This window comes from Bombina bombina, chromosome 4, assembly GCF_027579735.1.
Source record: "Bombina bombina isolate aBomBom1 chromosome 4, aBomBom1.pri, whole genome shotgun sequence".
Lineage (NCBI taxonomy): Eukaryota > Metazoa > Chordata > Amphibia > Anura > Bombinatoridae > Bombina > Bombina bombina.
The window spans coordinates 758,034,400-758,060,099 of NC_069502.1; the positions used below are offsets into that span (position 1 = coordinate 758,034,400).

At 33.7% G+C, this 25,700-nt stretch overlaps 1 protein-coding gene across 1 annotated transcript in view; it reads left to right on the plus strand.

Annotated features, from left to right (window-relative positions):
- The window catches only part of LOC128657824 (chitin synthase chs-2-like), a 118,095-nt gene that overhangs the window by 16,850 nt on the left and 75,545 nt on the right, over positions 1 to 25,700 (plus strand). Inside the window, exons 4-9 of the mRNA XM_053712244.1 lie at positions 8,355 to 8,549; positions 11,800 to 11,881; positions 11,924 to 12,616; positions 13,337 to 13,426; positions 24,793 to 24,960; positions 25,059 to 25,233. Of these exons, the coding sequence (XP_053568219.1) occupies positions 8,355 to 8,549; positions 11,800 to 11,881; positions 11,924 to 12,616; positions 13,337 to 13,426; positions 24,793 to 24,960; positions 25,059 to 25,233 (1,403 nt within the window). The remainder of the gene's footprint in view (positions 1 to 8,354; positions 8,550 to 11,799; positions 11,882 to 11,923; positions 12,617 to 13,336; positions 13,427 to 24,792; positions 24,961 to 25,058; positions 25,234 to 25,700) is intronic.

Below are 25,700 nucleotides of genomic sequence, written 5' to 3' on the forward strand. Positions count from 1 at the left end.
CCGCTGTTGCTATGTACTAATAATCCCACAATAAATAGACACGTCTAGCCCGCCGCGAGCAGTGGCGGAATATTGATAAATTTGACGTCTCGCTCGCCGCGACTAAGCTGATGTACTTAACTTTCAGTTGAATTGTCTGGCCAATTGTTAACACGTGACATGCAAGGTGTCACGAACGTCATAGTAGTCGCGGGAATAGAATTTTGCTCCTATAAATGTACAACTTTTCTAAACAACTTTATTATTGTTCCAAAATTTTTGGAGAGTGATTACAGAGCGTTATTTTTTGTGATCTTTATTTACAAATTTGATATGGCTTCATCTGGATCTGAAACCACTTCAAAATCCAAGAATCCTCACTTTTCTCATCAGCAAAACGTCGTTTTGATTGACATGATTATTGACTCTTATGATTATTTGTTTGGATGTCGTGTCAAACAGACAAATTTTTCAAGGAGGAAGCAGATCTGGCAAAGGATCAGCGATGCTGTTAGTGCCCAGGGTCCAGGAAAAAAGGATGTCAATCAGCTGAAAAAGCGTTACAACGACATTAAACGTTTCGCCAAAGCTAAATTGGCCAGAGAAAAAAATTTGGCACGTGCTACCGGAGGTGGACCAGCATATGTGGCAGACCTCAATGATTATGAGTAGAAGCTTGTTCAGCGTCTGGGACCAGAGATCATCACTGGCATAACGGATGATTGTTACAGTGATTTAAGAGGTAAATGTACAACATAATTGATGCAAAAATGTTTCTTAAATTATGATAGCTCATTGTCTCCAATATATATTTCTTAAAAATAACATGATCTGACTTCTTACGCTTCCGTATGTGAATCTATATAGGCCATTTAGGCCCCAAATACTGTAATCATTTATGTCGCATATATGTATAAGGGATTGTACAATAATAGGGTTGTTATACTGCCTTTTTTTATAGCTATAACGGAAATATACATTTGTTGATTATAAATATAGTGATCCCTAAAGATAACACCCATGTGTTCATTTACAAACCAGTATTGCATAGAAACTCCTTAAAGAGATAATGACAATAGAAATAATGTATTTTGAAACTATTACAAAAATATAGATGTTGTGTAACATGGTATGTTCGACATTAATCATGAGACTGACCCCAGATCACATGCCTTCTTAAATCTCTGCTCTATTGACTTCCATGTGGCGTTATTTGAGTATAGAATATTATTTTTAACATCTTTCAAAATTAGAATATATAATTGTTCTCCGCTTTCTAAACATATACTTTTTTCAGACATAGCTATGCACATAGTTGACGCAGTCATATGACCCATCTATGTGCATCAACCAATGATCATTTACTTTGCCTGTATAGATTTGCTTTTCATCAAAGTATATCAATCCAATGAAGCCAAAAACATAATACAATTAAATATTTTTGAGAAAGCATTTTCTTATGAGATTTCGAGAGGAAATTTTATTTGTTCATGTCCCTTTAAAGGGCCAGTAAACCCAAAATCTTTCTTTCATGATTCAGATAGAGAATAGAAATTTAAACAACATTACAATTTACTTCCATTATTTATTTTGCTTCATTTTCTAGATATTCTTAGTTGAAGAAAAAGAAATGCACATGGTGAGCCAATCACACGAGGCTTCTTTGTGCAGCAACCAATCAGCAGCTAGTGATCATATCTAGATATGCTTTTCATCAAAGAATATCAAGAGAATAAAACAAATTAGCTAATATAAGTAAATTAGAAAGATGTTTATAATTGCATTCTTTTTCTAAATCATAAAAGAAAAAATGTGGGTGGCATGTCCCTTTAATGATTGAGCCTTCATTCACTGCTGTGATTATATTATTATTAACACTTTTAGCTTTCAGTTTAAACTAGAATTTTTTTTTAAAATAAAGTATTCATTTTTTTTTTATTTATTTTTTTAAAGCAACACCAACAACACAAGCAGAGCCTGTGAGGAGCAACAACGAAGTGCCCACTTGTTCTACTTCGTCTTCTGCTGTTTCCAGACCACCCAGTGCAGCTGGTTCCAAACCTTCGGCCAGTTTTTCACATGGCCAATTCATACGCTCCACATCTAATGTTACACACACTACTTCATCGGTGGACACACTTCCTAATGTAAGGACCAGCACTCCAGAAACTAGTGTTGGCAGAGCAACTGGTAAGTAATTTACAAATGTAATGAATAATTTCAATGTTGTGTGTTTTATCTCTTTTATCTATCAAATATTTATTTTTATTTTTGGAAAAAAAAATGTCACATGTCATTATTGACATAATCGAGTTCGAGATCTTTTACAGATGGAATGGAATTTGAAGGACAAATAGCAATGATCTTAGATTTTCATGAAAGGGACACTGTACAAATTATTTTAAATGAGGATTCATGTAGAGTATGCACGCAATTGTAAGCAACTTTCTAATGGGTTTAAATGTTATCATTATTTTCTTTTTGAGAATTGATCATAGTATTACATTAGAAAGTTGATTGAAATTCCATGCTATATATCTTATTCTCAAAAATATTATTTTTGGTTCAGTGTCCAGTTAATTGCAAAGTACATTTTCATTAATAATTTTACTAATAGAAATTTCACTGAATGTAATAGCGTTTGAATATATGGTTACATTGACTAAAAAAACGTTTTTATTTTATTTATTTTTTTATAGGTGATTTGGATGTCTTGTTCAGAGATTGACTGGACATTCATCTCCATTATTTGATGGTATGTATCACATATGTATATATATATAATATAACTTAAATTTGTGTATGACTGTTGTATCTGCTCTCTCCTTCTATTCTATTTATGCAAGTGTTTTTAGAAAATTTTATTTTTATTTACTAACAATTTGTTATGTCTTGATCTAGAAGAAGAAAACTCATCAAGGGAGATCACTATCAATCTCATGCCAATAGTGGAAAATCCCATTCAAGATGAACCACCAGGAGGGCATGATGGAAGCGAGACTCCAGATATTCTTGAAGAATGTGGAGATGCACAACCGGATGAAATACACACACCGGAAAACCTGGAGGAACCTGTTGAAACACAGGCACAACCAATTGCACTGGAAACAGGTGGTGTAAATATTGATAATACACAGGCAGAAGGACTATTGGCCGATGTGGGATTAAGGGAAATGTTGACCCTTGCAAGGCAATACAGAGAGGACCACAGAGATATGCAAAATATTATTAACACTAATATTGACCGCTGGGCAGCTCTGTCAGAAAAAAAAATTGAACTGGAAATGCAAAGGAATGACATTGAAAGGCAGAAATTACAGCTGCAAAGAGAAATGTTCCAGTGGCAGAGGCGGATGGATGAAGAGAAAAACCTGCAAATTAACAGAGCTTTATCCATCAGTGAAAGGACATTACAATCTCTGTTGTCTATTGTCAGTGAAAGGGAGGATGCAACAGACCCAAAGAGGCCACGTCTGCAGTGAACATTTCATTTATTATTTATAACACCTTAGTCCCTAAAGTTTTATTTTATGTTAATTGTTTTCTTCGATATATTTTTTAATTAGTTATTATTTGTGTTCTTTAAGTTTAAAATGTTATTGTTTAATAAAGACAAAAAAAATTTATGCCCCAAAAAAAAGGTTTATTTACATAAATTCAAAATCACTATTGATTCTTCACCAAAAAAGTTTTTCTCATTTATTGATTGTCATTCTTCTGACAATCATCATGACAAAACAAAAAATTAAATCAAATAACATATTTACGGTATAAAAAATCTACTTGCTCCATTAACATTCCCAAAGTTGCCCTAATTTTAGAAATTTTTTGTTTAACATGATCTTCAAGACAACTCTGAGTACTTTTGTCTTCAGTTTCAGTAGTTGATGTTGAAGATAAATCTGTAGAAAAATAAAGGCAAAGAAAAATGTAATTCCATTTACATATACATATGCAGTGTATAATATGGTTTATTTAATCACAAATATTACCTCCTGATGCGCTGTTATCTAGGTTATCTACTATATTGGCTTCTACACTTATGTCCACTCCTTTAAAGCTTTCATCTGAGCCAACTCTTAGTAGAAATATACAATATGTATTAGTTAAAACTTAGATTTTCTTAGATTTAAGATTACTGAATATGAAACATACCTTTATCTACCATCATTGTTGTTAAAACTTCTATCCTTGGTTGAGTATCATCTGTACTCAAGGCTTCAAATATTGGCACACTATCAGGATTTTGAAAATCTTCCATTTCCATACTATTTTCCATGTCTTCCATGGTAATATCTATGAACGTAATTACAAAGATAAAGATAGAATACTATTAAATCCAAAACCTAAAATATATTATTTAAAACTTAAATAATAAGTCATTACCTGTCTGTGTGTTTTTATGAAAAACTTCATAAGGTTTGGGAGATAATTCAATATCCAATAGTGTTATTGGCAAAGGTGGAGAAAGAGCTTCACTTCTGGGTGTTTGCACCAACATTGATCTGAGGTAGCGTGGTGGCTGTTCACACTTCATTCTCCTACTTTTCATATCTATAAAAAAAAAAACATATAAAAAAAAATTTTGAATTTAAAAAATAAATGTAATTAATCCAAGTAATTTTTTATTTTCAAAACATAAAAATTATGCTTAAAACTACAATTACAATAATTGGACACTGAACCAATTTTTTTTCAATTGGGATTGTAATAGAACATGCCATTTAAAAAAAAATGTATAATTCACTTCAATTTTAAATTTGCTTCATTCTCTAATATTTTTTTTATATAAAAAAAAGCCATCTACGTTTTTGGTTCTATAGAATATAAAACACTTCTTTATTGGTGCATGGATTTACCAACCAATAAGAAAAGAAGAACACAATAATGTTTTCACACACAATGTGCCTGCATCTAAACTGAAATTATTGCTTTTCCAATACAGATACAAAGAGAATGAAAATAAATTTGATGATAGGAGTACATTGTAAAGTTGGTTAAAATGGCAATTACATTTTACTATACTTATTCAGTTCTGCATGCTTCCTTTTCTAACATGTTTCAATGGTATATAGTAATATATTTATATTTTATTCTACTAACTCAGTTCTGCATGCTTACTTTTAGAAGATGTTTCAATGGTATATACTAATATAGTTATATTTTACTCTACTAACTCTGTTTTCTATGCTAACTTTTCTAACCTTTTAAGTGTATATAGTAATATAGTTAAATTGTAATCTACTAACTCAGTTCTGCATGCTTACTTTTGTAGCTTGTTGCAATTGTATATACTAATATAGTTAAAGCAACACTCAGAAAATAATATTGTCCTTGATTCGTCAATGATGACGCAGTTCAAAAATACCATCCTTATTTTATATTATAAAAAATAATTTCATATATAATTTTGGAACTTACATGTCCTTATCAATCTTCGAATAGATTTATAGTACTTCGATTCTCTTCTCTTCAAATCACTATATTTTCTAAGACACTGTCGTCTTGTTCTTTTAATTTTTGAAATACGATGCATTCTTCTCAGCATCTCGTATATAATTTTGTCTCTGCATTCCTGTCTCACTGCCCTCACACCACCAATCCGTTTAGGGAAATATTTATCCATGGCATAAACTAATATCACCAATTCTCCAGCACCAAAAGGTTCAGGACGCGACATGTTTGACGATGACGTGATTAATCGTTATGTCAATAATTAGCGCATTGATCTAGATATGTATCCCCGAAAAATTTAAAAAAATATAATGTATATGTAGATTAATGTATTTTATGAAGGTTTGTAAATTGAATCAATGTTTATAGCTATTACAAATGATATTTTGTTTCTAAACATTTTCTTTGTTTCAGATGTGTTGATATGTATTAAAATTTACTTTGGTTTACAATTGTTATTTTGTTTTTAAACATTTTCTTTGTTTCAGATGTGTTGATATGTATTAAAATTTACTTTGGTTTACAATTGTTATTAATAATATTTAATATATAATGTTTCAAGATTGTAATTTTGTAATAAAATAATTTATTTTCCATTATTTTCTATATGCCAATATTCTTTTAACAAATCTTGAATGGAAGTAGATATTATTAAGGATAAGAAAATAAGTGTTAAGAGTAAGCCCTTAAGGTATTTTTAATTGGAATATCGGACAACCTAGTAGCTGTTAAAAATTGAGATTAGAATAAAACAAAGCAAATTAGCAAGTCTTTTTTAACTCAAAAATCCTATCTGAAAACATAAAGTACTTTGGAATATACTGTCGCTTGTTACAGCTACAATTCAATGACACAATACAATGAATTAGCATCAGCTATGGAGGGATTACATTACACTACACTAATCACATTATGTAAAAGAGTGAGAGCAGCTGTAGACACTAGTGTGATGTCACAAAGACAATGTATTACCTATAATATAGTGTCTGTAATAACTTTGATCATAAACTTTATTTATTTGAAACCTTTGATAATTGAAGAGCAACAACTGTTATGTATTTAACTGTTTATCATGAGTGATTTTTAATAACCTTAATTCTTAAAAAAAAGTAGAAGACAAGTTAATAAAGAAAGTTTTTTTATTGATCAACTGAAACTTTAATCTTCAAAATATTGTTCTGAAACCATGTCCCTTGTTGCCATACCACGCCTATTAGCTTGTTCTACACATATTTCTTCTGGTAAATCATCAGCATCTATGGTATCTTCATCTTCTAATGGACAGCCTCTTTTTATTGCTATATTGTGCAGTATGCAGCAAACCAATATAATTTTTGCAACTTTCTCAGGTGCATACTGCATAGCACCACCAGAACGATCAAGACATCGAAACCGCATTTTCAAAAGACCGAAAGTCCTCTCAATAACCCCCCTGGTAGATCGGTGAGCTTCATTGAAACGTACTTGACTTCTGGTCTGTGGGTTGTTATAGGGAGTCAACAGCCATTCTGTACATGAGTACCCTCCATCTCCTAATAGAAGATATAATAAATATAAATATTAATATAAGAATAATTATAAAGATTGAGAACTATACAATACAAATTTAAAATATACAGATTACAGTCGACAAATTGGGCGCAATTTTTGTACATTGAAATGAGAGACAAATTAGACGCCAGTTATGCTTACCTAGAAGCAATCCTTCAGGCATATTTCCGTCCTCGAACTTCCGGTATAAGCCAGTCTGCCTTAAGATGTAAGAATCATGACAGGAGCCAGGAAAGTTAGAACGGACACTGATAATCCTCATGTTGGGGTCACAGACCATCTGGACATTCAAGGAATGGAAATGCTTTCTATTCCTATAGATCTCCTCACGAGCTTGAAGTGGTCTTACAGCAACATGGGTACAGTCTATGGCACCTAGGACATTGGGCATCCCAGCCATCCTATAGAAATTTGACTTTATAGATTGCCATTCTTCAGGGGTAGATGGCAAACAAACATATCGATGAAAAATAACCATCATAGCCCCAATGACTTTGGATAAGTGGCGTGAAAAAGCAGATTGACTCATTCCAATAATGACGCTAGAAACTGCCTGAAAGGAGCCTGTTGCCATAAAATGCAATGCAGCTAATAGTTTCAGAATAGCTTGTGAACGAGCCGTCATCGGCTCCAAATGATCTTCAATCTCTCGATACAGGTGTAATATGGATTCACGATCAAGCCTGAATCTCCTTATGATCTCTCGGTCAGAAAGGCCGTGCAAACCAACCCGTGGAAGGAATACACGGGGGACACAAACTCTCCTTCTTCTAACAATTCGATTAGCGAAATTTCCAGTATTCTGTCTTCTAGCCCGGATTTGCATCACACAGAGAATAAACAAATACAGAATTCTCTCCATAGCTGCTGAAATGAACAATGTAAGTACAATGCTGATATTACTGCCTTTTATATATGTCTAGACTGGCGTCTAGAGTGACTTTCCTATTGTTTTCTACCTTGCCCACCACCTAAAAGGTGGCGAGGCAAAAATAACGAGGTGGGGGCGGAAATTGACGCGAGCGGACAAATAGATTTTTTAGTACATTCGTTTTTGGCGAGTTGGTGGTCAAATGTGTCTAATTACAGTGAAAAATGGAGAGGTAGCGAGGTTTGGCGGATAAGTACGCTCGCAATTTTAAAGATGCGAGTTTTAACATAGTTGGCGGCTTTGTACATATCAGTTTGCGAGTTTTGATGCAAGATTTGTTGCGGGTAGCTCGCTGACTGCTTAGTACATGGAGCCCTAAATGTCCCTTTAAATCTGGACTTGTATGTGATACCTAAGGATTGGTTTAAACACACAAAAAAAAAATTCTCATGGGTAAACCCCGGAACTAATTTCCCTTTTTTTTTTTTTTTTTTTTTAGATTTCTCTTTTATTTCTCATTATGATGACGAGTGTGACGAGTCTAGAAAAATCATGGAACCTTTCAAACAGACCTTTTGGAGTACTCATTATTGGAGCAGTATTGATAGTACCGAACATTTTAATATTACTGAAGAGCTTATGGAAGGTTATATTCAGTCATTCTCTGTGCCCCCATATATCGGTTGTGCTCAAAGTAAGTTGACAAACTTTAAATTTAGTCTGTAAAATGTAATATAACATATAAGAACTGATAGATACAATGAGCTGCTGATGGGTTTTGTCGTTCAGACGAGATTATGTTCGACATTTTCATTGTTTAAAATAGAATGTTTCAAACTGTAATGCAGAGCTTTCACTTTTGAGAAACTGAATTTTCGTTTTTGAGAAATGGATGGTCCTTGCTTTTGTGGGGAACAAAACCTGCGTTTACCCCACGCTCCTTTGGAGGCCAAAAAGTAAATCATATAACCTGCAAATGCTGTACATAAATTGTCGGTTTAGACAGTTTGCAGTAGTTTGAAAGCTCAGGTTACAGATTTAGCTTTTTGGCTTCTATAGGAATGGTAAAATTAGCACAATTTTTTAAAAACAAAGAGGTGTTTAATGTCCAATTAATAATCCATTTTTTTGGGGGGGAGAGGGGGCCTGTCAGACACTGAGCTGTAGAGTCCATGACCCAATTGCACATAATTGTGCACCTCCTTCGTTTCTCCTTAAATTCAAAAAGCTTTTACTTTTTAAATACAAAAATATATTTTTAATATATGTAACTGTTGCTCTTTTTTACATGATAGACCGAAAACAATTAGTAACATGTCCCTTTAACTATTCAGTGCAGCTCACATGTGATGTCAGGGAACTGATTGTTAACCTTCTCTGTATCTGGTTCATTTATTTTCTGCTGAATTCAATGTCCCAGAGTCAATATGTGTTGGTGAAAATAATATCTTGCATACATTTTTGTTATTTATCTATCAATCTCGTAACTGTTTACTTCTTAGTGCATAACAAATTCTAATGCAAAAGGATACCAGCATCACAGAAAAAAATACAAATAAATTAAAACTAAGATGATAACTTTATAAAACAATTCACTCTAGCATATTCAACAAAGAACTTGAAGGCAAAAAAAAAATAGACAACCTCATCAGCTCTGCGTTAAACCATTAGATGGAATACTTCACAAAGGAAATAAAAGTCTTTATGAATTCTGCATGCTTGGCTAAAGTATAGGTGAAAAATCCAGGCCATGCCATCAGAACCTTCCAGAATGCCCAGGGAGATTATAAAACAAATATGATTTGCTTGCAATGTAGACAATAATTACTACTCCAACAGATAAAGAACACTCTCGCAAAGTAATTTATATAATGGCCCCTATTTAAGAAAGGTCTTGCGGACCTGATCCGACACTGCGGATCAGGTCCGCAAGACCTCGCTGAATGCGGAGAGCAATACGCTCTCCGTATTCAGCATTGCACCAGCAGCTCACAAGAGCTGCTGGTGCAACGCCGCCCCCTGCAGACTCGCGGCCAATCGGTCGCCTGCTCAGAGCAGACGGAAAGGGTTATGGAGCAGCGGTCTTTAGAAACACGGGCCCACAAGCTCCCTACGAAGCTTGTTAAATGGGCCCCAATGTATGTTAATTTTTGTTATTGTAAAATATTTGCATATTTTATGTGTGAGATTTTATCTACTAGGAACCTCACTTAAAGGGACATTAAACCCAATTTTTTTCTTTCATGATTCAGATAGAGAATACCATTTTAAACAACTTTCTAATTTACTTCTATTATCTAATTTGCTTCATTCTCTTGATATTCTTTCCTGAAAAGCATATCTAGATATGCTCGGTAGCTTCTGATTGGTGGCTGCACATAGTTGCCTCATGTGATTGGCTCACCAATGTGCATTGCTATTTATTTAACAAAGGATATCTAAAGATTGCAGCAAATTAGATAATAGAAGTAAATTGCAATGTTGTTTAAAATTGTATTCTCTGTCTGAATCATGAAAGAAAAATTTGGGGTTTAGTGGCCCTTTAACTATAAATGTAAATAGTTGAAACACCCATTAACGAAACACTGGAAAAGATAGATTAAGTGACATTCAATGAATCAGGACATAATCTCACCTATACAGCAAGGTCCATCAGCAACTTCACAAGTGCTTATAAATATAACCCTGTGAATAAGTTTCCAGTGTGTATATACAGGTTTGAAAATATATGTCATTACTAATGTTTGAAGGACATGTGCAAACATTAGTAATGGCATATATTTTGCTAAAGTAGTGTCCATTTGAAATGTATTTATAGAGAAAAAAGTTGGTGTTCCTTTTTTTTCATTTTGTTTGTTGGTCATGTGATGCTCACAGGTTAGCCCCTACTAACATTAATCCAGACTGTTAAGGCTGTGACACACTGCAAGCGATGCGGCGAGCAGCATGATGACGCGGCTGTGAGTGCTCAGTGTATCCTGCCTTTTCATCTCTGCGCACTCAGCCGCGTCAGATCACGTAGCTGAGCGCTCAAGAGTTGAAATATTTGAACTTCAGAAGCGAAGCAGCTGCTTCGCCTTGCACTGCATCGCTTGCAGTGTGTCACAACCTTTAAGGCTATGCGACCTTATGCGGCTGAGCATGCAGAGATGAAAAGGCAGGACACGCTGAGCGCCACTTTGCTCTCAGTGTGTCACAGCCTTTATCCAATTTGTATAATGTTGCAGCTTATTATCTATTGATATATTTAAGTGGCTTGTCCAATATAAACAACACTGTAGTTAGGTTAGTTTTATATTCTAAGTGTTAGTCCCTTAATTATCACACATTATCATTGTGTCACTCATCTAATTTATTTATTTCTGCCATTTGTTATACCTCACAGCTTCCTATTCCTTTCAGGATGTGGGCAGAAATATGTTAGAGAGTAGCCGACATTGGGCTCCATTTCCCTGATCTGCCCACCATAATGAATGGAGTAGAGTCTCACTAGCACAAGTATAATATATGCAGAAAAGAAAATAAGCATACATTTGCAATTCAAAAATGAGACACAGAACTTATTCTTGGCTGTGATATATATATATATATATATATATATATATATATATATATATATATATATATATATATAAGATTTTTTTTAAATATAATTCATATTATTATATCCATATTGGTACAAAAGAGACTGTTTCACACTGGTAAATAATTTGTCTTTCAGGTTTGCATTATTGATGGCATTATTGCGCTTGGAACATCGATCCTGACAATAGTAGCCATGCCGCACTTCAACATTATTAGCAATATAATGATTCTTAACAGTGTGTGCTTCGTTCCCTCAGTTATGCAGATGATTTCCCATATCAGGAGGCCAACTTGGAAATTAACCGTTCCTATACTATCTCTAGTCTTTCTAGTAATCGGGTACATATTGTTTTTTGTAGGATATATTGCCATGGGCAAACCAAACATTGTTCTATATCTTTTACTGGCATTGCTTGCAACAATCATAATATCAGTGAACTGGTGTGAAAATTTTATAATTTTTTTTGACACTTTTAACTTTAGCTACGTAAAGCCGAAAAGCAACTCATTGGATATCTTGTACATATGCAGTAGTATTGTTAGAATCCTTGTCACCGGAATCTTTGTAGGAAGCTACATCCCTATTATTGGAGAAGAATGGTCTGACCTAAAAACTGTTTCTAATAACGAAGTTTGGCTACTGATCAGCCTTTTTGGTATCCAAGCTGGAACTTCTGTAACCTGTCATTGGTTTGGGGTTGTTGCATGCAAAATGCATTCAGTTCGACAAAGTTTTGCTTTACCTCTAGTCAGTACAACCATAGCAGTGAAAATTGCAGTTTGCAGTGTTTTCGCAGTGCACTATAAAACAGCTGAAAAACAATATGTCAATACAGGCAATTTCAGTATCTCTATGTTATGCTCCAATTTCACCAATATCACAGTGGACAATAGTCACACTGTCATTCAAAATCTGTCCCTTGAAATATGTTATAACTTATGTCAAACTTTATCTTTTGACCAAATGTCAAATGTTGTCATGGTTGGCATATCTGGAATATGCTGGTATATAGGATTCATCATGTGCACAAGTTATGTTTGGAAATTGAAAGTGCAAAGAATAGAAAGAACAAGCCAACTATTTGTCCGTCGATTATATGAAGCTGCCTTCGTCGGTCAATCAATGCTGCTCAACACAAGAGTGAAACTAAAAAATATAGAACAGGACAAAAAAAGGTAAGAAGAGAAAATATAATGTTTATTTAGATAAATGTAGTTTCAGATATATTTACTGACTTTTAAAAGGTTCAATGCCATATAATAAAGAATATTGTGAATAAGATGATAGGTAACTGTATTATGCAGATTAGCATTCTAAAACATACTATCGCTGTTATCTGCTAATATGTCACAATTCTGGCAAAGTACTAAGGGCCTAAAGCTCTCTGGTCTGGCAAAATTCTATAAGATGCCTTGTTAGTATTATGAGGCCCCTCAGGGATTGTTTTAAAAGGCATTATTTTACTGTGGTAACTGTGTAGCTCATTTAAGTATGTATGTGTAAATGTATATATATATGTGTATGTGTATACATATGTATGTGTATGTAGGTATGTGTGCACACATATAAATACATGAATATACACCTTTAAGCTCATCCAGTCCAACACTATATCCCTTTAAATCACTGTTAAAACACACAATATTTTTATCACAGGATCTCAAATGGGATTCATTTATTTCCTTTATAACTTAAATAAAGACATCATTTAAAGTTAGCACCTTGCTATCTAATTCACTGCCGTCATATTAAGATACCTGAATCGAATACATGTGCCATTTATTTTCTGAGTTCCCAGTAATGAAGGGATAATATCCTAAAAACAATTGATAATGAAACCATTTTACTAATAATTTTAGACACACTTATTTATTGTTGTATTTATTGTTTTGCAGATCCAAAGAGAACATTATGATCTATTTGTGCGCAACAATGTGGCATGAGACATTTGATGAAATGTTGAAAATTCTTACATCAGTTTTCAGGTACAAGTGGTTTATAAATGCATAACATTTTAGCAAAATCAAGATGTTTTACTAGGCTTATTTTACATACACAAGCACAGAACTATTTGCACTATAATTAAAACAGATATTCTCAGAACCTTTACCACATTTCCAAAAAATGGCCAGGGTCAGAGTTGCATTACATGAAAATAATCAAAAGGGACTTCTTTAGCTTTTGTACTTGGCTAGTGATATCCTGAAATCCTGACAAGTTATGGGTAGGGTTGGCTGCTGTCCTACACAATATATTGGACAAGAACCAGGTAATGGGAGTTAACTATGTGGTTATGACCAAGCCTCAGATTAGATCCCTGTATCTGCATTCCATCTCAACTTCATATATACATCAGACCCCTGACCTTGCTTTACCTCTTTGCAACATCATGCCACTGATCAGACACCTGATACTGAAGACCGTGTCTGCCATACCAGACCTCTAGTGCTGCAGACTCTCTGTGGCACATGAAATCAAAAGGTCCTGCAAACTCTTTCAGCAACATGTAATATCAAAGTTCTGCAGACCTATTAACAATATCATATCACTTGCCTTTTCACATCAGACCCCATGGCCCCACAGACCATCTAAGCCAAATCACACCGCAATGCTCTGTATACCCTCTAAGCTATATCAGACCTTAAGATCATGCAGACTATCTCAATCACATCAGACCCCAAGGCCCTGAAGACCCTGTGTGTCTGTGTGTGCATGTGTGCGTGTGGTGGACAACGCCGTGTTGATGGCTTGGTTAAAACTTTTGAAGCCCATGGAAGTTATGTTGATTAGCTCAGGCAGACATCTCATTAAGTAATCAATGCATGACATACCTGTGAGATTCACAAATACCTGTGAGATTCATAATGATAAGGGGGCCAATTTATCAAGCTCCATATGGAGCTTGATACCCCATGTTTCTGGTGAGTCTTTAGGCTTGCCAGAAACAGAAATTATGAAGCAGCGGTCTAAAGACCGCTGCTCCATAACCTGTCTGCCTGCTCTGAGGCCACGGACAGAAATCAACCCGATAGAATACAATTGGGTTGACACCCCCTTCTAGCGGCCGGTTGGTCACGAATCTGCAGGAGGCGGCATTACAACAGCAGTTCACAAGAACTGCTGGTGCAATGATAAATGCCGAATGATAAAGGCTTTAACATAGAGATACATACATATACATGTCTAAATATGTTTATATATATATATATATATATATATATATATATATATATATATATATATATATATATATATATATATATATATATATATATATATATAAGCCACTGGTGTGTATGCACTCTCACTATCCTTCGACAACTGCCAGGGTGCCGCGTGGTAATATAAAGTTCTTGAAAAAAAGCACTCACTGGTCTGGCGACATCTGTCACAACAAGAAAAAAACTTTAATTCAAGTGTGACGTTTCGGGACAGAAACAGTCCCTTCCTCTGACAAACAAACTGTGCAAACATAAGGCCTTTTAACAGGCACCTAGAAAACCTCCCCTAAGAGAACAGCCAATCAAGACCGTTCATACAACACACACCCTTTAGATAGCCAATGTGAATATCCGAATGTGTGAGTGACATAAATTAACTGTGTCAAGTGTGATTAAAACAGATGTATAAATAAATATTGATATAAATATGTAATTGATACCACAGCGATATACCCAGTGGAGCGAACAGTGTCAAACTATGTGCACAAAACAAACAGAACCCTATATACGCATTTATCATAACACAAACACAAATAAAGAATGCATCCCGTATTGCAACCAATCATCTAGAGGCAAATAGAATCAACCAATCATCTCATCATGTGTATGTGTCCGTATGCCCAAACACGCCCATTGTCTTAGTAATCATGGTCCATAACTAGGGACGCATTACATAAGGAAAGTAAGGGATCAAAACCACAAATGAGTTAAGTCAAGCAGTCAAACAACAAAGATATAGCCCAAGGTGACAATGAAGCGCTATGTTTCACAACCTGGAGAATAGAGGTCTCAATGTCTTTTAGCATTGTATATGTGTAGCGCAAAATGAAGGGCGGGACTAGATGACCTATACACACCCTGGCACGCTGTGATTCTGATGTGGGTGTAAACATTGTTTATGTAAACACCACTTAATACAATTGTATGAAAGCTTATCTATATTCAAACAGCCTATGCCCGCAAAAACAGCTGAGTATAGAACTACAGCCATCAAGATAGAAAGTTGTCATAGAACACTGTGTCCTCAGTGGTTAAAGAACAAATTAACAGGGCACTAGAACAAAATAAAATAATAAAAAAATAACAAACATATCGTGCAACAAAACGTCAAAGTATAACCCCATGAGTGGAAGTACTCCCATAGGAACTGGGTACATCCACATCATTAAAACACACGGGCACACCAACAAGATGCTGAGGACCCCACATTAACAATCAAGATTTTCAGAATTTTTCTGATCATACAAAAAATAAAAATAAAAACAAAACAAAAACATCAAATATAAACCAGACAAGCTATTAAAGTATAACAAACTCCCCATGTTTATAGCCTCTTATTTCCACGCCTATAATCTGTGAAAAAAATCACCACGCCTACTTAAGTCATGATGTTTCAAATACACCATAATGTGTTAGATATAATCCATCAAAGATATATAAGAAAAGAAAGCTTCGCTTAAATACCACATCAACTAGAGATTTTAACTCATCTATCCCAAAACCCACTCGCCCATAACCAATGGGATCCATGTAAACCACTGTAGAGGTAACCAACCTCCAAAATGGAGCAAATGGACTACAAACAACCAATTAGATAAATCCCAATGTGTGTATATAAAAAATTAACATGTGTGTATATATATATATGAAAATAAGTGAAGAAATGTGTAACACTTCTAATCCACATAATCTAGAAACATTAAAATTAATATTAAAAACAAAAGTCACTATTTTCAGTCAGTCAGAGCAGGAAAAGCACATACTATCCAAAAAGGATTTTCAACAATAATACATTCCTATTCCATGTTAACAGGACATAATAGCATCGTGAAAAAAATAAAGCAAAAGATGAACAAATAAAGCAAAAAGAAAGAGAAATAACAAATGAAAAATTTAGAAGAAAGAAAAAGAGAACAAATCAAGAAAGGAAGAAAAACAACGAAAAAGAAAAACAGAAATATCAAATGGAGAAATAACACTCCCAACCAGTGTGTACATTAAGACCCCTGGGGTGTAAAGTTCCAAGTTCAAAGATCTATCTCGATTCCTTCTGTAGGAGTAACTTCGCTCAATTACCCCCTCTTCTCTGGATCGGAATGTGATCAATCAATCTGAATCTGAGGTCAATCTCTAGTTGACGTGGTATTTAAGCGAAGCTTTCTTTTCTTATATATCTTTGATGGATTATATCTAACACATTATGGTGTATTTGAAACATCATGACTTAAGTAGGCGTGGAAATAAGAGGCTATAAACATGGGAGTTTGTTATACTTTAATAGGTTGTCTGTTTTATATTTGATGTTTTTGTTTGTTTTTATTTTTATTTTTTGTATGATCAGAAAAAATCTGAAAATCTTGATTGTTAATGCGGGGTCCTCAGCATCTTGTTGGTGTGCCCGTGTGTTCTAATGATGTGGATGTACCCTTTTCCTATGGGAGTACTTCCACTCATGGGGTTATACTTTGACGTTTTGATGTACGATATGTTTGTTATTTTTTTTTTATTATTTTGTTCTAGTGCCCTGTTAATTTGTTCTTTAACCACTGAGGACACAGTGTTCTATGACAACTTTCTATCTTGATGGCTGTAGTTCTATACTCAGCTGTTTTGTGGGAATCAGCTGTTTAAATATAGATAAGCTTTCATTCGATTGTATTAAGTGGTGTTTACATACACAATGTTTACACCCACATCAGGATCACAGCCCAATTGCGTGCCGGGGTGTGTATAGGTCATCTAGAAGTTCTTAATAATATATACTAACAATGCTGGTTAAAAATATTTATTCACATTAAAGAAATAAAATAGCATAAAAATCATCTAATAAATTATATCCACCTATGTTGGTACCAACAAACTAAATATATATATATTAAAAAAAATGGTCATATTAAATTAATTCAAAAGCTTTAGGTGCCAAGTTAAAATAGCTTTAAAACTTGTATTATATAGTATTATTTAAAATACCAATTGGCAAGATTCGTATATCACTTTCCAGCAGAAAACAGAGATCACAATTATATAGCACAGTCTAATCACTGTCCTTATATATGAAAAAGCTTGTTGTATTATTATAATAAAGGTCTCAGTTAGTGCATATGGATGTGATATATCTATCATACATTTGTAGCTAGCAGAACCTTTTCAGTGACTTATTATCAGGAATTTATGCAAAAAAGCAACATAGAGAACAAATCTTCAGACAAATGTACCGTTTCTTAAAAGAGTATTCAGTTAACATTATAGTAAGATAGTCTTTAGCAGCTTAGTAGTAAGATCTTATCCTTATGTTGTAGTATCCGTATATTGTACCTTATAGTTGGTTGCTGAATTTTTTTTTTAAATTTACCCCAACATCTTTTAGGAGTAGTACAGAGTCTCACTTTGTAAGAGAAAACTTTTCAGCGTGATAACCTCCTAGGACGCCGATGAGTAGCCCACTATTGCGGGATTGACAGGTTGGCGATTCTTCCGGTCTTGGTGATTCAATAATGTTCCAGTGTTTCCAAACACTTGTTAGGCAGAACAGTCTGTAGTAAGTAACGCGTTTCAGCTCCAAAGAGCCTTTTTCAAGCTATGACAGAACTGCTCCGATTGTCTCCTTTATAGTCCCCCTTCATTTATGATTGGTTACTTCAGTGAAACATATCATACTTAGGTTAATTGTCATTTGGTTACATATAAAATATACTTGAATAAAATCTGCTCATTATTTATTACTCAGTATATTTAGGAAAAGTATATATGTGCCAAAAAACAATAATGTTCTCTATTTAAAATTTGTTGAACATCTGTAATATATTATAAAAACTGCACCAAATGCATATACAAGACACATAAAAATAGCAGCAACTGATATTTAGAAAACTTTCAAATATACAGTATATAAAAAATTATATAGAAGTATATATATCATAATAAAGATAACAAAAAGTTATAAAAACCAGCATTATCAGTAATTAACCAAGAACTTCATAATTATAATTCAATGGGACAAATTGCAATATAAAAATGATGATATCAAAATATTGTTATTGCACAAAAATATTGTTATTGCATAAAAAATGAGCAATATAAAAATGTGGAGTATAGATAATAATTAATTTAAAAAAATGTGGAGTATAGATAATAATTAATTTTAAAAAATGAGGAATATAAAAAGATATATATAAAAAATTGTGTGTAGATAATGATTAGATACATTTTTCAAGGTTAGTATAAAATTATATAGGGACCTTATAAAATAAAATAAGAATGTAAAAATATATTTATATTTAAAATCATTCATAATTTGTTAAGAGATTCTTTTGTTTAAAAGGAAACTCTTTTATTTAAAAAAAATCCCAATTCGATTTCTAAATTTAGACCCTGTGGATGCAGAGTGTCTAAATTATAAATCCATTTACTTTCTAACTGTAGTAATATTTTATGATTATCCCCCCCTCTCTTTTGTTTTTGTAATTTAGCTATACCCATATAGTTAAAACATTTTAAATTGCCTTTATTACAAACTTTAAAATGTTTAGGGACTGGTAAGTCCTTGTTTCTCTCCTCATTCATATTTTCAATGGACAGGATGTGTTTGCGAATTCTCTCTCGTAAGGGTCTTTCCGATTCGCCCACATACTGCATTCCACACTTGCATTGAATCATGTATACAATGTTCTTATCTGTACATCTGATACAGTCATGAATCTTAAATTCTTTTTTATTTATATGTGAAATGACTGACTTATTGTGAAATGACTGACTCTGGAATGTCTACAAGATTTACATATAAAACAAGAGAAGAACCCTTTTAGGTCCTTTCCAGTCAGATCTTTATCTATCTTTTTTTGTTTTTTGATTAGGGTTGGAGCAAGTATATTTTTTCTGTCATTTTGTGATTTATATTAAAATCAGTAATGAATGGAATTTTTATTTTATTTTGTTTCATATTAACACTTCTTTCTTTCCATCTTACCCACTTCTTGTCTGATATTTTCCACAAATTCATCATTATACCCTCTCTCCACAAATTTTGATTTTAAAATTTGTGACTGATTGTCATAATCCTCAAATGTATTGCAATTTTCCATAACCCTCATCATTTGTCCCTTTGGGATATTATTTTTCCAGGCTTGGTGATGGCAACTACTTGAGTGTATGAAGTTATTGCTATCTACTGGTTTGAAGTAGGTCTTCGTATTAATTATACCATCTTCAATATAAATTTCCAGGTCTAGAAAATTCAATCTTTTATTACTTATTTCTTTTGTGAATCGAATATTACAATCATTTTTATTCATATTCTAAAAAACTCCTTCAAAAGTTTCTGTTGTCCCTCTCCAGATGATTAATACATCATCTATGTATCTCTTATATAAGACTAGGTTTGCACCCAGCTTTTGCGTGTCCAAAAATTGTTTTTCCCATAATCCCATAAAGAGATTTGCATAGCTGGGTGCAAACCTAGTCCCCATCACCTAACACCCATATATTGCCATTCTCTTTCTGGTAGATCTTTAACTAGTGTTTTACACACAGGCGCACACATATAAGAATATTTTTTTGTACACACATACTTGTCCAGGCTTTTTGGGATACCTGTTTTTTTATGTGAAGTCTGGTCTACCACCAGCGCATAGACTTTTAGTTGTTTTTTTTTTTGCATAGGTCATCTAGTCCCGCCCTTCATTTTGCGCTGCACATATACAATGCTAAAATACATCAAGACCTCTATTCTCCAGGTGGTGAAACATAGCGCTTCATTGTCACCTTGGGCTATATCTTTGTTGTTTGACTGCTTGACTTAACTCATTCGTGGTTTTGATCCCTTACTTTCTTTCTGTGATGCGTCCTTAGTTACGGACCATGGTTACTAAGACAATGGGCATGTTTGGGCATACGGACACGTACACATGATGAGATGATTGGTTTATTCTATTTGCCTCTAGATGATTGGTTGCAATACGGGATGCATTCTTTATTTGTGTTTTGATAAATGAGTATATAGGGTTCTGTTTGTTTCGTGCACATAGTTTGACACTGTTCGCTCCACTGGGTATATCGCTGTGGTATCAATTACATATTTATATCAATATTTATTTATACATCTGTTTTAATCACACTTGACACAGTTAATTTATGTCACTCACACATTCGGATATTCACATTGGCTATCTAAAGAGGGTGTGTTGTATGAACGGTCTTGATTGGCTGTTCTCTTAGGGGAGGTTTTCTAGGTGCCTGTTAAAAGGCCTTATGTTTGCACAGTTTGTTTGTCAGAGGAAGGGACTGTTGCTGTCCCGAAACGTCACACTTGAATTAAAGTTTTTTTCTTTTTGTCACAGATGTCGCCAGACCAGTGAGTGCTTTTTTTCAAGAACTTTATATATATATATATATATATATATATATATATATATATACACACACAGTATATATGTTCATATGTGTGTAAATATGTATTTGTGTATTTATAGACATATACACAGAGATAAACATATAAATACATATGTAAGTGCATTGGAGCCCTTTGCAGTGCAAGTAGATAAAGACACAGAAAAAGCATTCTTCTATGTGAAGAACATTGGAATGTGAAATATTTATGTTATTCCAGTGATTACAGTCTCAAAGTGTTTTAGCCACTAATACCCGTGAAGCTGGAAATTGTTACCTCATTAAAACAACTTCCAATTTTTGTTATTCTCTAGATTTTGTAATCAAATAAAAAAAATAACAATTTGAGGTTTAGTGATAACATTACATGTTGAAGGGCATGTACGTTGAGTGATACCTTTCAAAAGTATGTATGTAGTGATGCTAATAGATAACGTGTGCAGTCAAGCATGTATGCTTGCTGGGTATGGATTTAGTTAATTTGTTATTAGCAAAATAAAAGTGCTTATTATTATTTTTTACCTTTTCTTTATTAACATAATGCTTTCAGCGCACATGATAACCAAGTGTCATCCCGGGGGCTGCTTTCAGGGCTAATCCTGGCCCCCACAAACTTATTGGGGTCTACAAGGTGGCCAAGTGACCTTGCATCACCAAGGGGATCCGGTGGTGATGTCACCATGTATGGGCGTGGTGACTACACGAAGCTCAGGAAACCAGGAAGTGCAAAGAAGCTGCACGGGACTTAAGGGATATTGATGGGGGGGGGGTAAATGTTTAAACCCTTCAATCTCAACTCCCTTAAGTCTTAGAGATCCCTAAGACCCACCGTTTGAAAGATAATTTCTTTCAAATTGTGTGGGTATTGGGGGTATAAAATACAATAAAAATGTAAAAAATAAATAAAAATGCCACCTTATTTTAAAGCCCAGAATCTCCTCTTTAAAATAAAGCCCCTATAAGTTTCAGGTAATCACTGTGGTAAAAGTGATCCTAGCATGAATAAATCTCCATGTATTTGCGTGTTTGCAACCTTATTTATTAAACCTTTAATAAAAATATTCATTTTTTTCACACATTTTGTCGCACAGTTCTCATGTGTCATGATATATTTATAAAATAACATTACAGTTTGAAGCTGTTGGGTCTGCTGAAAAATACAATATATAGTATGTGTGTGTTTCTCACTTAAAAATGGACAGCATTTAAAAACTCCAAAACAGCTCTGCACATGGGTGGAAATATCTCAGCAGTTAAGGGATTATACTTTTTGTGCAATGTCCATTGATTCCTTTCACAGCCCCACAAGGGGGGTGTGGTCTCTACTGGAAGGCGAATTAATAGCTTAAATGTAAACTAAACCCCAATTTTTTCTTTAATGATTCAGATAGAGCATGCAATTTTAAGCAACTTTTTAATTTACTCCTACTATCAATTTTTCTTCGTTCTCTTGCTATCTTTATTTACAAAGCAGGAATGTAAATCTTAGGAGCCGGCCCATTTTTGGTTCAGAACCTGGGTTACGCTTTCTTATTAGTGGCTAAATGTAGTTCCTAAACTTTACATTCCTGCTTTTTAAATAAAGATAGCAAGAGAACGAAGAAAAATATAATAGTTTTATAGTCGTAGCTTTCTTATCCCACTACAAGCGCTCATTTAGCAGATCAAACAGGTAAAGTTGTTTGCTGTTTTAAACCAATCTGTGGTTTTTATGTTAACTTTCTTTTAAAGCGATAGGCAAGTCAAAATTAAACTTGCATGGTTTAGATAAAGCATTTAATTTTAAGACACTTTGAAATTCACTTCTATTTTCAAATGTGCTTTGTTCCCTTGGTATCCCTTGTTGAAAAATAATATACATTTATCCTACACAAGTGGGATTTAGCTGCTGATTGGTGCCTGCGCACATTTGTCTCTTTTGATTGGCTAACTAAATGTGTTCAGCTAGCTGCCAGTAGAGCTATGCTGTTCTTCAGCAAAAGATAACAAGACAATGAAGCAAATTTGATAATAGAAGTAAATTGGAAAGATATTTAAAATTGTATGTTCTATCCAAATTGTGAAAGAAATTTTTTTACTAAAGGAGCACTCTTTTATATCCCTTTAAAGGGAAATTCTACACTAGATTTTTCTTTTCATAATTTTTTTGTAGATGATCCATTTATATAGCCCATCTGAGGGTGTTTTTGTAAAAATTAATAGTTTTGCTTTTTTTAAAAAATAACATTGTGCTGATTCTCAGACTCCTACCCAAGCCCCAAAGTTTTAGATGTATACTGATGTTTATAGACTCCTACTTGTCAATGTTTGCATAATGAGTCTTTTCATATGCAGAGGAGGGTCTGCTCTCAGCCACTTTCAATGGGTGTCCCAGCCTAACTATCAACAATGCTAAATTGGGAGCTTCTAAGTAAGTTTTGAAAAGGTTTTATACTGGATTTTTAGATCAGTATCTTTGCATATTCTTCTTTATAGTAGTGTCTATTACAAGCAGTTAAATGAAAATTGGTGTACAATGTCCATTTAGGAATTGAGAATTTGGAATGTGATCAAGAAAACATGGGAAGTATAGGGTAATTTTATACCAAAATAGCAATGTAGTAGTGCTGCCAATAAACAATGAAAATGGCTGATTGCAACCTAAACAACATCAGAAAGAACTAATCTGCAGTTGATAGCATGTTAATAATAATCAAGCAATAGATTTTGATGAACACCATGAGTTATAATAAAATGCTCTAACACAACAGAACATTTTCTTTTAAAGGGACAGTTCACCCAAAATTTGTCTCCCCTTTAAATTGTTCCCAATGATCCATTTTACCTGTTGTAGTGTATTAAATTGTTTACAAGTAGCTCCTTTACCCCTATTTCGGCATATGAAATAGCTGATTTAGCCTGTGGTATCTCAACCTATACTAAAAGTTTTGATAATGAAGTATATGCTACTGACAGACTATGTAAACACAGCCAGCAGAAGAAATTACACTCTTAGTGTGGTAACGGATAGTTTAAGTAATACAATGGTAATTTTCCATTGTTCTTTCTAAGTATTGAGCTTTATTATACAAACAGATACAAGATAAGGAAGCAAGTCTGTGTAAATAACAGTGATAACATAATGAGACCTGATATTAGCTGGAAGCTCAACGCATTGTAATATATAAAAGCACATAACCAGCTAATTCCTATTCACAAATAAACCTGAAAATGCAATTTCTCATGCGGCTGGTATAACAAGTCATTGAAGATACCGTAATTGGAAAATAATTTTACGGTGTACTGTCCCTTTAAGTAAGCGGCATCTAGGGTTGCCATATTGCCACATGAAAAATACATATAGTATGTAATCTAAAGATGGTTTGAAATAAGGTTCCATTAGAAGAACCCTGATATATGTATTTTTTATATATGTCCTTTTAAAGTAGCAATACGGCAACCCTTGCAGCATTATCATCATACTAAAGTGCCTCATGGTTAGGCTGACCATATTCCCGCTTTAAAAAGGGACACATATGAAAAATACATATGTCAGGGCTGTTTTCAGGGCGGTTTAAAGAAATGATATGTGTTCCTTCTTAAAGCGGCAATATGGTCAGCCTACTCATGGTGGACAGAAATAGTAACATGAAATGTTTAATATTCACATTCAGAATTATTAATATCTCAATTTCCAATTTAATATATTCTCTACAGTTCAGAATAAAGTTTTAAAATATTTTTTTCACTTTTGATTTCTCCGTAAGATTGGACAGATACAGGTCTCTGATAAGAAAAGATCCTTTTGAATTTGAAACGCATATTTATTTTGATGACGCATTCACTGAAGATTTTAAAGGCAAAGCGGGCATGAAGACAAGAACCATAAATAACTATGTAAAATGTCTTGTCACCGTGATTGAAGAAGTATATAGGTAGGGTAATATATAACAATAGAGAAACAGCTGTAGGGGGGAAATCAACTTTCCAGCTTCTATAACAACTGTTATATCTTTTTTTTTTTTTTTTACAGAGTTTTCACATATAATAAAGAAGTATTTTCAAAGGCTAACATTTCAAACGTAGAACAAAAGATTATGGTGACACCTTATGGCGGACGGTTGTGTTACAGGCTTCCTCATAGAAACCTCCTGTTTGTGCATTTGAAAGATAAACAGAAAATTCGACATAGGAAGAGATGGTCTCAGGTACAAATAAAATTTGACATTTTAGAGGCAAAAATAAATAAATTAATAAATAAAAATGAGCATTGAATTTAATTTATTTAAAAAAGGCTATTGATACAAAATATTTAATATTTTAGCACTTGCTCTTGGTTCTGTTAAAAGTAAAGCTATGATGTAATGTCCAATTAAAGTGTAGAAATCATTAAATAATGAATTAAAAATACATATCTGTAACCTGCAAGTGCTGCAATCAAAATAGCTGGTTTAGACAGTTTGTGGCAAATTGAAAACCTAGGTTGCAGATTTTGCTTTCTGGTTTCTCTATAGGGTGTGGCACAAAGCACAATTTGTACACAAATGCAAGAGGTGTTTAGTGATCCTTTAATTTTACAATCAAATTCAAAGAATTAAAGGCAATCTGCCATCCATAAGAAAAAAAAAACTATCTAAACCTGTTGTTTTTCTTGAATGAAAAATTGTAAAGTAAA